This window comes from Hyperolius riggenbachi, chromosome 7 (genome assembly GCF_040937935.1).
Source record: "Hyperolius riggenbachi isolate aHypRig1 chromosome 7, aHypRig1.pri, whole genome shotgun sequence".
NCBI lineage: Eukaryota > Metazoa > Chordata > Amphibia > Anura > Hyperoliidae > Hyperolius > Hyperolius riggenbachi.
Window position 1 is genome coordinate 255,562,014 of NC_090652.1, and position 14,656 is coordinate 255,576,669.

The 14,656-nt window shown below is 44.1% G+C and overlaps 1 protein-coding gene across 8 annotated transcripts in view; it reads right to left on the bottom strand.

The window, feature by feature from the left end:
- Window positions 1–305: 305 nt before the first annotated feature.
- Window positions 306–14,656, bottom strand: part of UBR3 (ubiquitin protein ligase E3 component n-recognin 3) — a 329,771-nt gene continuing 315,420 nt past the window's right edge. For all 8 annotated transcript variants that reach the window (XM_068245563.1, XM_068245562.1, XM_068245559.1 and 5 more), the window contains 3 exons: window positions 8,085–8,294; window positions 4,075–4,214; window positions 306–3,005 (listed from right to left, as the gene is read on the bottom strand). In XM_068245563.1, coding sequence (XP_068101664.1) covers window positions 2,888–3,005; window positions 4,075–4,214; window positions 8,085–8,294 — 468 coding nt within the window. In that variant the 3' untranslated portion in view covers window positions 306–2,887. The remainder of the gene's footprint in view (window positions 3,006–4,074; window positions 4,215–8,084; window positions 8,295–14,656) is intronic.

Consider the following 14,656-nt stretch of genomic DNA (forward strand, 5'->3'; position numbering starts at 1 on the left):
AATTCTGTGAAATCCAAACGTGGACAGTGAAATGCATATGTAATGTAAGTACAACCAATCTTTAGCTACTGATATATGTGTTTATTTTCTCTGAGACCCTATACCTAACAGCTCCTCTTTAAGGAGATTAGTGGGTACAAGTAAAAAAAAAATAATTTTCCAAAAAGACCTTGTAGTTTTTGAGAAAATCAATTTTAAAAATGTAAAAAAAATTGTTTTTAAACAAAAAAAAAATCAGTTTACAAACCATTTTTCTTTGAATATTTAAAATCAATTTTCTCAAAAACTACAAGGTCTTTTTGGATAATTCTTTTTTTTTGACTTGCACTCAATATTCTCCTTAACATATGTAGCAATTTTAGTAGCAATAGCATAAATGGGGGCTTTGCTGTTAACTGCCAAATTTGGCACAACATTTTGTGAAAATTACGCAAAATTATGAAATATTACTATTACTCACGAAATTAATTACGATTTTCCCTGAAATTTCGCATTACGATTATGATGCATAAATGCCAATTTTGATGCGAAATCTGGGCCCACCACTGCTCACCGGGACCCACCAGGAACATCTGGGTCTGAATCCTAACGATCACGGCAGATGTATGGCACTCAGCAACGGGGGATCGGAGGACAGCATCCGTAGGATCCAGAGGCCTCCCTCTTCTTAGGTTTGTCTTTTTTTAACCTGAGATTCGCCTTGGGTACACTTTAATAAATACAGGACACTTTGGGCTTTACGAAAATAGTTGTCACTGCAGATCCGAGCACATGACTGCAGTTGTATTACCCCTCACTACATTTTGATATGGGCGGCCCAGGAAAGGATTGTAAACTTTCCCCCACCTAATAGTCTATCAGAAATACAAACCAAGATTGATGGATCACGTTTGTTTGCTGAGCAGATCAAGTTGATAAAAATATTATTTTATGAACCTGTAAAAGCCTGGAGCTCACACACTTACACAGTACACAACAGGGAAACACCATCTAATCTTATTATATCTTACTTACTTAACTAGCAAGAGTCTGCAATTCCTGAGAAAGAAATCAGTTGTAGCCAAGCCTCAAAAAGAAGAAAAAAAGCTTTTTTTTTTTAAAACAGATTCTCGGAACAAAATAACGCACTTATTGAAGCGTCCCTGAACGCATGTATTTCTTTGTTCTATACACACATACAGATATTTATGTATGGTTACATTTCAGTTTAAAAGGTTTCCGTTATAACATCTGTATACAATCTGTAACTATACAATATTTCACAGGAAAAACAAAAAAAAAATCTTATACAAAGAATTTGTAATTACATATGAACAAACCCACACACAAAAAACATACATGGCAGGACAGATTACAAACAGTAATAGAAGAATCTGAAGCTCAGCAGGGTTGTGGCCGAGTTAGCCAGCTGTGGAAGTACTACAAATTCCAGCTTGCTTTAGAGGAACTTTAACCCAGGATTGAACTTCATCCCAATCGGTAGATGATCCCCCTTTACCTTGAAAGCTCTTTACCTTTTTCTCAAAAGATCATCAGGGTCACCTGTATGGCTGATAAGGTGTTGTAACCCCTCCCACAGTGTGATGCCATGGCCCTGACAGCTCCCTCTCTATGAACCTCGTTGCATTGTGGGAAATAACGCCAAACAAGCAGCATTTCTCTCTGTGCATAGAACTCTCAGCAAATGAATATTCGAGTTCACAGGACTAGAGAGGAGGCCATCTGTGATCATTTCCAAAATGTAAATCGGGGTGAGGAAAGACTTTACAACGGGAAATGACCGAGGAAATAATTTAAAAGTAAATACAGGTAGTCCCCTACTTATGAACGACCCGCCGATACAAACGGCATGGATTCAGTGTTTCCATGGGAACAAGCCCCCAATTTTTTTTTTTCAAATTGGACTTGTAGTTTTTGAGAAAATCGATTTTAAAAAATTAAAAAAAAATGGCTTTTAAAGTTGTATAAGCAGTTACAGTGGGCAGAGGTGACACAGCGGGGGACTATGGAGGCACAGGGGGCACAGAGGAGGTACAGGGGACAGAGATAGCACATTGTTCTGACTTAAGAACAGATTCAGGTTAAGAACGAACCTACAGTCCCTATCTCGTTCGTTAACCGGGGACTACCTGTATTGAAAAATAGAAAAGAAAAAAAAAGCCTCAATGTTGTTCATTAAGTTATTTTCACTTGGGTTCCTCTTTAGCTACGGAAAGATGAGTTTTGCAGTTCCTTCGCTGCTGGCTGGCTGCAGGTGACCGAGCCAGGCTTTAGGGGAGCTTATCAAACATTTAAAAGTGCTGTCCCACTTAGCGATTCTAAATAACGCATTCAATCACACTAGCCTACTCCGGTTAAGCTATCCGTGTTGTAAGGGTGATTAGAAAGAAATGTAAGGCTCAACAGTCAAACTATAAACGCTAATAAGTCACAGCACAAAATGTTCAGTGGATCTGCCTTGCTGGCTTGCCCTGGAGAACCGCCTGTGCCCGTTTTACTGACCTGCGCCACTTACACGTCAGTAAGCATCCGTTTACTGAACAGCTCCACAAATAAGGATGTAATTGCAAGCAAGGAAAGGAAAATGAAAAGTACAAAGAAATTCTACATAGAAGAAGCAGTAACGAGCCTGGAACATTCAATAATCGTTGTGCTTTCTGGACAATGCAGGTCATAGTGTTCTTTTTGCTGAACTGAATAAAACATACATTTTCCTCTGCTGTTATTGTACCTTATTCTTCCAGTGCTTGTGGGGACCTGTTGTTGTTAGCACAATAGCACCTAATAACTATGAAGCTGCGGAGACGGGTTTTGAGCCAGTCTCCCATTTTCCTCAGGAAGCCCTTTGCTTCTTCCTAGCGATTCCATTTTGTGATTGCATTGATCTTCAGAGTCCATTGTAATGGGGCCCCCACCGCTTATTGATGTGATCAAACGTGTGCGTCACCCACTGCTGCTCCAGCACGTTGTACCGCTCCTTGCAGATGTACAGAGGCTTGCCGCGCCTGTGGAGAGAGGGGGCTTCATGTTAAAGCTCAACTCTAGACTCTGGTGTTATTCAAGCGTTTTATTTAGCAAGGCTAGAAAAGAGTACAGAAATACCCAGACATGAAGATGGAAAAACATATACAGAATATTGGAGACCGTGTTCTTTTCTTTAACAGTTGAAGTCTAATGAAATTTGAAGAACAGTTACAACAGTGGAGAAATCTCCACAACATAACAGCAACCCCCCCCCCCCCCCCATGCCCCTGTTGGATACGGTTTAACGTTTTGAAAGCATCACAAGATGTGCAGGACAAAGAATCTATGTCATGTCTGAAACAATAGCAGGCAATATAGTGCAGTTATACAAAACAGTTTAGGCTAGTTTCACACATTGGGGTTGATTCACTAAACCGTGATAACTCAAATATCACACCTTTATCAAAGATATCACACCTTATCAACGTTAAAACGCCTTATTAGAGTAGCATAGCGAGCGCTACAAACCCGCAGGGCTCAGGGCAGGATGAGTGCCATTGCCAATTAGCAGGAATACGTTTGTAGGCTCGCTATGCTACTCTGATAAGGTGTGATGACTTTGATAAGGTGTGATATCTTTGATAAGGTGTGATATCTTTGATAAGGTGTGATATTTGAGTTATCACGGTTTAGTGAATCAAGCCCTAGGTGTGGTATGATTTGCAAGTGGCACAAGAGCCTACCGCATCGCACCACTGCATGCAGATTTGTCCTTGTAGCAGATAGTGCTGACAGGGAAATCTGCATGCCCCCAAACGTGCGTGCAAACAGGAAGATGGTCATGCGATTTTGCTGGGATGTGCGTGCAGGCCGCTAACACAACAATCTATAAAGATTGTTGTGGTGCCATTGACTCCACCGCTATTGTGCGCTGAGCGGTACTGCTCAGCAACACACTGCAGGGTCTGCGTCACCAGACGCACTTCCGGCACATCGTGGTCCCACCGCTACTTTTTTGTTTCTATTGCTGGTTTAACTCATCTTACATTGTAATGGCAATACTTTGACATCGGAGAGAAGTTAGAAAATAGCAATTGTAAAAAGTCGTACCTGAGTTCTCGGTCTTCCTCACCATGTGCATCGAGATAGACTGAACCCCACAGGCAAAAGCGATGTCCTCGGATAATGATAATCACAGAGGCATTGATGAGCAGGAATATTCCTGTGCCAGCACCACAGTTCTGAGAATGCTGTGAGGATGAAACAAAATCATTAACAATAAGGAGGTTGTCATGCAACAGTGCTGCAAGAAAGAAAGCAACCAGGTCGCATCAGTATTATTTGGCTAAACCTCATTGGTTGCTGTAGACAGCACAAACCGTAGTCCTTTTCCTCCAATGTTTAAATGAAATCCAGTGCTACTCTTTAGTCATTTAAAGGGAACCTGAAGTGAGAGGGATATGAAAGCTGACATATTTAATTTTAAACAATACCACTTGCCTGGCAGTCTTGCTGATCCTATGCCTCGAATACTTCTAGCCACAGGCCATGGACAAGCATGCAGCAGGTGTTTCTGACAAAAAACTGACAAGATTAGCTGCATGCTTGTTTCTGGTGTGATTCAGACACTACTACAGCTGGGATGATCAGCAGGATGCCAAGCAACTGGTATTGTTTAAAAGGAATTAAATATGGCAGCCTCCATATACCTCTCACTTCAGGTTTCCTTTAAAAGAGTAGCTAAAAAGTTTTGAAAAAAAAGTCCAGAGACATAGTGAGGGTGGTGGCAAACATCACTAAAACCAGCTTTCCTATGTCTCTTTTTTTCCTTTGTATCTGATATATGTAGACACAGTCGCATCGCTGGCTGGCGAGTAGTGATATATACAGGAGTGTCTACAAGGTGTAACTTTAATAGGGCCCCCCTGCAATAACGATAGCATGGGGCCCCCTTTATCACTAAACCCCACAGGATTGGGAGCCAGCGAATGGCAGCAGAGTGTTCTGCTGTGTAGCAGAGTCTGTAAGCAGGAAAATTACACATACTCCTGCACAGGGTTTTCGTGAGTGAATGGGGGTTTCTTTGTTATTTGGCTGTACTTGCGGTAGGGGAGAGGGAGGAGTAGGGACCCTCAAAGCCTCTGGGCCCCACCTGCAATGGCAGGGGTCTACAAGGCACCACCTCAGACATACAAAAACACGAATGTCACATCCATTTAGGCGGCATTCCTCACCTTATCAATGGAACAATAGGTGTGCAGTTTTTTTAAATAGCAGTTTGGATACATTTTAATCCTCTGTTTTTACAGAGCTTCTCCTTATAGCCCACAATTACAGCAAATGGCTGCAGTGGGTGTAATTCTGGCACAATTACAGTTAGGAAGCCCGTTCCCAACACCTACACACACAAGCACTATAACCGTGAAACGATCCCCTGTGGAACACTAACAACAAATAGCAATACAAAACACCTAACAGAATGGTATGGAATGGGAAAGCACAGGAGTCCATGGATCTCACAAAGTACATTCTAGAGGCTAGTCTGACACTTGTTCTGAATCATTTTTAAAGTAGATTTCCTAATTCAAAAGTGGCTGAAACATGTGAAGAAATATTCATACTGCTCATTTGCTTTTGTTGGCAAGGAAGCAGGGTGCTAATAGGCTAAATACATGAAACCTAGAAAAAAAAACTGCATACTTACCTAATTATTTTGATTTTTTTCTCCGCTGTTGATTATATCCTTGGTCTAGAGCAGTGATCTGCAAACTTGGCTCTCCAGCTGTTCAGGAACTACAAGTCCCACAATACATTGCGGGAGTCTGACAGCCACAGTCGTGATTCATAAAGGCAAATGCATTGCGGGACTTGTAGTTTATTAACAGCTAGAGAGCCAAGTTTTCAGATCACTGGTCTAGAGCAGTGGTTCCCAACCTTTTCTGGCCCGGGGAACACTTTCTGACCAAATTTTTCTCCGGGGACCGGCGGGGGGCGGGTGTTTGCGCGACCTAGTGGACAGTTCCGTGCGCAGCAGGCTATGGGGGGGGGGGGGGGGCTGGGGTGCGGCTGCATAGCTAGCATAGTTGCCCCAGTATAGGGAGTTTAGTTGTCCCAGTATGGCTAGTATAGTTACCCCAGTATAGTGCTCCAGTATAGTTAGTATAGTGCACCAGTACAGCTAGAATAGTGCTCAGTATAGGTAGGTAGTGCCCAGTATAGCTAGTATAGTACTCAGTATAGTGCCCCAGTATAGTTCCCCAGTATAGCCAGTATAGTGCTCCAGTATAGTGCCCCAGTATAGCCAGTATAGTGCCCAATATGGCTAGAATAGTGCCCAGTATAGCTAGAATAGTGCCCAGCATAGCTAGAATAGTGCCCAGTATAGCTAGAATAGTGCTTGGTATAGCTAGAATAGTGCTCAGTATAGCTAGTATATTGCCCAGTATAGCTAGTATAGTGCCCCAGTATGGCTAGAATAGTGCCCAGTATAGGTGTATAGTGCCCAGTATAGCTAGTATAGTGCCCCAGTATGGCTAGAATAGTGCCCAGTACAGGTGTATAGTGCCCAGTATAGCTAGTATAGTATGGCTAGAATAGTGCCCAGTATAGCTAGAATAGTGCTCAGTATAGGTAGGTAGTGCCCAGTGTAGCTAGTATAGTGCCCAGTATCACCAGTATAGTTCCCCAGTATAGCCAGTATAGTGCTCCAGTATAGTGCCCAGTATAGCTAGTATAGTGCCCAGTATAGCGCCCCAGTACAGCCAGTATAGTGCCCCAGTATAGCTAGTATAGTGGCTAGTATAGTGGCCAGTATAGGTAGGTGGTGCCCCCCGCCGCTGTTATTACCCTAGCAGTGGCCGCTCTCCCCTCTCCAGCGCGTGTACTTTCCAGCAGCGTATCTCCCGGCTGCTGTGTGTGTGATGCGACAGGAAGCAGGGCATCGGCTTCCTGTAGAGGCGATGTGTATCGCCATTACTATGGGAACCGAGCCCTGCTTCCTGTCGCATCACACACAGCAGCCGGGAGATACGCTGCTGGAAAGTACACGCGCCGGAGAGGGGAGAGCGGCCGCTGCTAAGGTAATAACAGCGGCGGCCGCAGGGACGGGGGTGGGAAAGAGGACAGTCCTGCGGCACACTAGTGTGCCGCGGAACAGCGGTTGAAAAACGCTGGTCTAGAGTGCCAGTGAAGTAACAGATCTGTACTGCAGCTAGACCCATCCCATGCCCCCAGAAGACAGCACACCAATTGCATAGTGATATAAATCAAACCAACGGCAGGGGGTTTGAGTTATAGCACAATGCACTTTATTCCTCTGACGAAGCTCTATTTTTGAGCAAAACGTGTTAGATCTAGCTGTGTCTGTATAGCACCTCCACATTGTTTTTGACTGTTGGACCACACATTCCCTCCTGGTTTGCAACCCAGAATGTCACATGGTTGTAGTGAACTAGTTTTAGTTCACCTGGAATTAGTTTGCAACTAAAAGGATCTAATTTGAATTGATGTGTGACCCTAGATCACGATTAGTCCTTGGATAGGAGGTGCATTGTGTTGCTCACGTGCACCCCTCTAGTGTCTGGTCCAATATGTTATATGTGGGATACCTCTACAGTAGTATTTTTCTATACATATTGATTTTAACGCATACCAAATAAAGGTTAATTTTTAAGGTACTGTAGGGTCCTTCCCCTTGTGGGAAATGTGCTGCGTGGCCCTTAAAGTCCAAGATCAGGCAAGGCTTTTAAGAGTACATTACAAAAATTATGAAAAAAAAGGTTTTGTGAAAAAAATAAATAGAAAAAAATGCATTTTTCACAAAATAAGTATGGAAGACACCCCTGCTACAATTGATAGATCTTTGTCACCTGCTAAGCAACCTCTACCTGCCTGCCTGCTCCTCCGGAGTGTGTTTTAAGCAGAGCTGTCTACTGCACGGCAGCTTTCACTCAGCGGCATTCCAGTCTGGCACCTATTCATTTGTATAGAAAAATGAAAACGCACCCAAATACAAGTAAACAAGCGAGCAAAAGTACATGTGGTCACAAAGAGATTTGGAGTCAAACTACTAAGGAGGATGTTCATGCTACAGTATGTAATGAAATAGAATAAACGCTCACCTGCACACATTCACAGTAATTCTGCTGCTTACAGCAGAGGCCCTTTAGACAAACGAAAGTGCCACACACTAGACACAGTGCTGGATCCTTGGGAACCTTTGTGCACACACTACAGGCCTTCCGGTGGTAATACTGGAAAATCGTGTTGTAGATTTCTGGCAGCTGGAGAAGTCGTGGCAAGTCCCACATGGTCTCTTGTATCAGCAATGCCTGGAAATGTATATAAAACAACTTGCAGGAAATTCGCAATAAGCTACAAAGATAGGTCCATGTCCAGCTGTATTACGTAGATAATTTAAAAGCTACATCTATCACCAGGAATATTCCCTCTCTGTAGTGGAACAAATGTATCATCACAGAGCAATCGTGCAGAAATTCCCATCAATGCTTATGTGTGGACGCTGGTCAGCTGAATCCCCCCTCTGGTTATTTAAAGGGATATTAAACTGAGAGGGATATGGATGTTTCCTTTTTTTACAATACCAGTTGCCTGGCAGTCTGGCTGATCTCTTTAGCTGCAGTAATGGCTGAATCACACACCTGAAACAAGCATGTAGCTAATCCAGTCTGACTTCAGTCAGAGCACCTGATCTGCATGCTTGTTCAGGGGCTGTGGCTGAAAGTATTAGAGACACAGGATCAGCAGGAGAGTCAGGCAACTGGTATTATTTTAAAAGGAAAAATCCATATCCCTTCAGGTTCCCTTTAAGGAAGATTTCCATAATGTTTCACTGTGCTGAGCAATGAAGAAGAGTAACATTTGGCATTTCTACCATCCTTTGCACTTTTGCTCTTGAATGTGCATTTAAAACATGCAGCCATGTAGTATGTTGGTAAATACAAGCTTTAAACATGTATTTGTGAACTAGCCACATGAAAACGAATGTGACTTCCTTGTATTACAATGCAACACTAAGGCTTTGTTCACATTATAAATGGCGAGCGCAATCACAAGCGCTGAAGGCTTTTGTGCGTGATTTTTTTTCAAGCGATTCCCGGCATTGTCTGAGCCTTCAGCGATTTTGTGTAAGCGCGTTTGATGAGCGATTGAGATTTTCACTTCCTGAAGTCAGTCAGGAAGTGAGCTCTGACCCGGGAATAGAATAAATACAATGTATTTATTCTTAAAAGCACTCGGGAAATCGCTATACAAAGCACTTTTTTTAAGCACTAAGCGATTTCCCTATACCTTCCTTTGAGCCAAAGCGCTCAGAAAATGGTACAGGCTGCACTTTTGGAAGCGAAACGCAATCGAACCTCTCATATGTGAACACTCTCATAGGGTATCAATGCACAAGCGCTTTTAGGGCGATTTCTAAAATCGCCAACGCTTAAAAAAATGTGCACACACTCATAGTGTGAACGAGTCCTTACAGCAAATCTATCAACTGCCCCTGCAGAATTGCCAGGTTTCTGCAGGCTGCTGAAAAAAATACGGCATGGGCAGTGGTATAGCACCTGACCCGTGACTGTACATCTGAGCAGATGTTAGATGCATGCTAGACATTACAACTAGCAGTTTTTCCTAATGCAGTAACAGCACTGTGTATGAGCCGCTGCTACATATGATTAATAAAGGCTCCCACCCGGTTGCATTACATAGGAACTGAATGGCACTGGTTCTTTGGCAGTTATGTGGTTGATTTTACAGAGCAATTACATGGTTCAACCCAGGGCTGGTGCTATCATAGAGGCAAAGGGGGGCAATTGCCCCAGGGCCCAGAGTCTGTAGGGGCCCCCTAAGGTGTCTACCCCCAACTTAAAGGGACATTTAAGTCTATTAAAACAAAAAACAAAAAGAAAGAAAGAAAAGAAAAGCCAGTTTTACTTACCTGGGGCTTCTACCGGCCCCCTGCAGTTGCCCTGTGCCTGCGGCGGTACTCAACGATCCTCCGGGCCCCTATCGTGACTCAGTTACATTTTCATCGACTGAGCCTGTTGCCGGCCACTGCGCCTGTGTGGCCCTGACTGCGCGCATCCTTGTTCGGGCTCCCGTCACCGGGAGCATCCTACGCAGGCGCAGTACGAGAAAATCTCTATTGCATCTGTGCAGCATACTACTGGCGACAGGAGTGCGAATGAGGACGCCAGCAGCCAGGGCAGCACAGGCGCAGTGACGAAAATGAAACTGAGCTGCGGGGAACTGAAGGATCACAGAGTACCAGCATGGGCACAGGGCGACTGCGGGGGGACAGTAGAAGCCTCAAATAAGTAAAACTGGGATTTTTTTTAAACCAGATTTAAAGTGAACCTTAACCCTGGCAAGTAAAAAAAGGTTTCACTTACCGGGGTTTCCCCAAGCCCCCTGCAGCCGTCCTGTGCCCTCGCCACTCCTTGAGTGTCCTCCTGTCCCCATCGCGGGTTAGTTTCGTTTTCCCCGGCCACGAGTAGTCTTCTTTGCTTCGCTGCAGTTTAGCACATCCTGAGGAGGAGCGGCGAGGGCACAGGATGGCTGCAGGGGGCTTGAGAAAGCCCTGGGTAAGTAAAACTTATTTTCCCAGAACGTCATTTCGGACAGCACCCCTGGATGAGACTTGTCTCCCTCCCCACTGTGGACAGGAAACTGTTAAAAGAAGAATTTGCATAAGCAATAGGCAGCCACATATAAGATACTACACCTGCCACAGTACCTCAGTTTAGTTTCCTGTCCCGGACGGGATGCATGGGAGAGGTCTCCAGGAGTGCCATCCATGTCAGGCGGCAGGGGCAGCGTTTTCCAGGGCTCCAAGCAGCACTGTTCAGTGAACAGTCGGAGCCCTGCAGCGTGGAGGAGGCTTCTCCATCAGAGGCAGCAACTTTATGTGCGCAGGTGCGTGCATTGGAGAGAGTTCACTTCCGGTTGAACCGGAAGTAGTCACGCGCTGGCGTCCCGCGTGATCTGAAGTCTGAGCCGGGCGGCAGGGGCCGCGGCGGTGATTAGGAATCGGCATACAGCTGATTCCTTAAGGTAAGAAGCTGATTAAGCATATGCTTAGCCGGCAGGGGCCGCATGCATAATTGGATCAGCTGCATCAAATCAGCAGCACAGGTATAAGTTTGTAGAGTCCATGATGCACTCTGGTTTGTGGCTGGGATCATGGAGGACGCCTCTGGGTCAGCTCCTGCACAATCTGCTCAGGATCCCTCTCTGGCAAGTAGATGTGATTATGTTTCTTCTGCTTGGCTGGATGTATGTTATGTATAGAGGGATTTGTCTAATGGCTGGCTATCATTTATTATGTTTTATACCCCAAAAGACATAAGACTGAGAAGGTTGAAAAGTCTGAAAAATCTTCTACTCAGTCCAGTCAGCATGGATTGGCAACTCTGAATGGAAATTGTTCCAGTATTGTACAGAGAAGGTCCACAGCAATAGGAAATTAAAGATTCTGCTATTGCTTCTACCGCCTCAGCTGCTTCAGATGGGCCTGGGACTAGTACTGCTATGGCTTATCTACCTGTTATAGCTAATCCATCATCTCCTATGTTGTCTGCACCTCCAACTATGCCTCCTGCTTCCAAGAGACATGGGCCTCTATTTATTGAGCATTCCTGCATGCGGTAATGCTCAAAACAGGTGACTTTACCCACCATTTAGCAAAGTGTGCATTCATAAAACCTGTGTCCGCATGAAAATCTATAATTCCTGAGCAGGTGCGGGAAATTACCGCCTTGTGCGGAGATTATCACAACACAGGTCACTGAAGGTTAATTCATAAAAATTAAAGCAGGCAAATGTGAGCAGAGAAACCCTGGCTGTTTAGAGAAGGCGATAAGCCAGCCATAACAGGCAAGCTAATGGAGAGACAGACCTCCCAGGCAGCTGCAGTGAGAGCAGAACAAACTGCATCCCAGAATACCCAGGCTGTGTTTTTAACCCCTTGGGTACCTGTCTTCAGATAAATTTCACATCAGAAAGCCTGCATGTGTAACATTCTTGAAGTTCTTCTAAGCTGCAGCAATTAAATAGATTGTTTAAAAGAACTAGACAGATTCAGGGCAAGGAGAGGCAATTTAAACAAAAATGCACATGTAAAGGAATGCTGGGGCTGCCTCCTTTATAGTAACTCTCTCTGCACAGAGAAAATGTATCAAACTAGGAGGAAGATTTGAGTAAAACTGACTAAGGGCCTTTTTTTCATTACTCTGCGAGTTACGATTTGATTCTGATCACGAGGTACGTTAAACTAATGGAAACTGCAGCAGCAATTTCCATTAGTGCAATCTGATTGCGATGCGATTTGGACAAAGCACAATCGTCATCCTCCTGCATTGTATGCAATTGAGCTGTACTATAAGTATAGTAGCGCAATCGCATAGTGGAAATTGAAGTGCGATTGGGATCGCAAATGCGGTTGCGATCGCATTTCATAGTAGAAAAGAGCCCTAACCGCAATGTTTTTTTCCTGAATTAATGGAAGACTTACTAATAGGTATTAAGTCTGAGCAGAAATCTTTGACACCTTTGGATCAAATGTATGAGAGTTTGGCGGATCCTCATTCTCGGCTTATTCCAGTCCATTCTACTCTTAAGATTAGGATTAAGGAGTGGGATAATCTAGGAAAAGTCTTTTTTGGCCCAGATCATTATCTAAATGTTGTTTTTCTCCTGAAGATCAGGGTTTTGGGGAACCCCGCCTAAATTAGATCCATATTTTTCAAGGGTATCAAACAAAACTGACCTACTTTTTTGAGGATTTCTGGGAAATTTTGAATGATTTCCCTAAAGTTTGGAATGCTTCCAATTATCTAGTGGACGCTTCAGATGATACGGTTAAACTTATGGCCAGAACTACGGCATTAGTTAATTCAGCCAGAAGAGGTGTATGGGTAAAAACTTGGAATGATGACAATTCTTCAAAATCAAGTTATGTGGTGTACCTTGTGAAGGGGGTCTGCTGTTTGAGTCAGTTAGACAACCCTCTAGACAGAACGGCAGACACACATTAAAAAAAAAAAAAAAAAAAAGTATTCCTGTTAAAGGAATTCTATCGATTCACATATTTTCAATTGACACAGGAATTGTTTGGGAAGTGTTGCTAAGTACTGGTGTATACATTTTAGTAGCAACCTCTTTGTTTACTGTTATCAAAATGCTTTCAAACTTTACTGACAAAACTGACTCTGAGCCATGAGGAGAGGGGAAATTCCTCTCACACTTGATCAGATAACTCTGTGTAACTGTGTGTGACAGAGAGAACAGCTGCAGCTTCTGTGTCCTGTTTCGGACTGAAGTGTCTGTAGAGAGCAGAGGAAATGTAACTAATTGTTACAGCTTTTCATACTGTTTTTTGCTTTCAGAGTTTGTTTGATATTTGCTTTCTGTAGTCCGATATGCAACTCTGGCTGTGCATTGAAGTAGACACCCCTTCTGCAATTGATTTGTCCCAATATAGCTAATCCTACCCTCAGTAAATTACAGCTTTTGCCTCTGATATTTAACATGAAAGGTAGGAAAATGTTTACACAGCAACTTAGACATTATTTGTACATTGTCATTTTAGAACTTGGGTATCGATAGTATTCCTTTAAGAAAGGACCTTTTCAAAGTAAACGGTCCTTTCGTCCCTCCTTCTAAGAATAAGTCAGATCCCTAGTCCTCTAAGGGCAGGAGATGGGCTCTCTACAAGTCACAGAAGCCTAAGGGCCTGTTCAGACTGCACACGTTTCCAGCTGCGTTTTGGAAACGCGTGCAGAAGGCCAACACGCACGACATCAGACAGTGCATAGAGTGCACTGTCTGATGTTCACACTGCATGCGTCCTGGACCTGTGCGGTCCGGGAACGCATGCTGCACGCAGATTTAGCAAAAACGCGCGGCTGTCCCATTCACTTTTCAGTGATGGGATCAGCCACGCAACGCATGCAAACGCGGATGGCGTGCGTTCGTACGCGTTGCGTTCCGCATGCGTGGCCATCCGCGTTTGTAATGTGAACCGGCCCTAAGTCCAACTTCACTTTTACCAAGAAGTCAGATAAGCAATGGCGCTAGTATTCCAGTGAGATGGAGAATTGCAAATTTCAAAACATGGCAACTACAGTGCACAAAATATTGGTTATTTAGGCTTCTTTCACAGTGGGACGTTACAGGCGCAGGTTAGAGCAGCTTGTAACGCAGCCCAGCTCACAGTAATGAAAAATCAATGGGCTGTTCACAGTGCCCACGTTGTGTTACACTCTAACGCTGGACGTTTAAAGAAAGTGCATCATGCTGTGCGTTATACACGGTTTTAGCCGCATTAGACTGTTTGCATATGCTCAATAATGTGTGTTTTTTGTTTTTTCTTGCAGGAGAGGAGGGGAGAGTCCGCTGTTGTGGCCAGCCACATGACTAATTAATATGCACTGCAGTGTTAACTTCCTGGAGCGGCCGCTTATTGGCTGGCAGGACCACGTGATGCAGAGTTTTCCGATCACGTGCTCTCCACAGTCTTTTGCCGCATGCGCCGTTTTCGTCCGATAGTAAGCGTCAAAAAGTACGCATCACAGACCCATCAGGAGACGCATAACGTGGCTCTAAATAGCATCCAACTTCAAAGCTCACATGCGTTGCGTTGGGGGCACGTTATGTGACCTTAGCGTCGCATCTAACG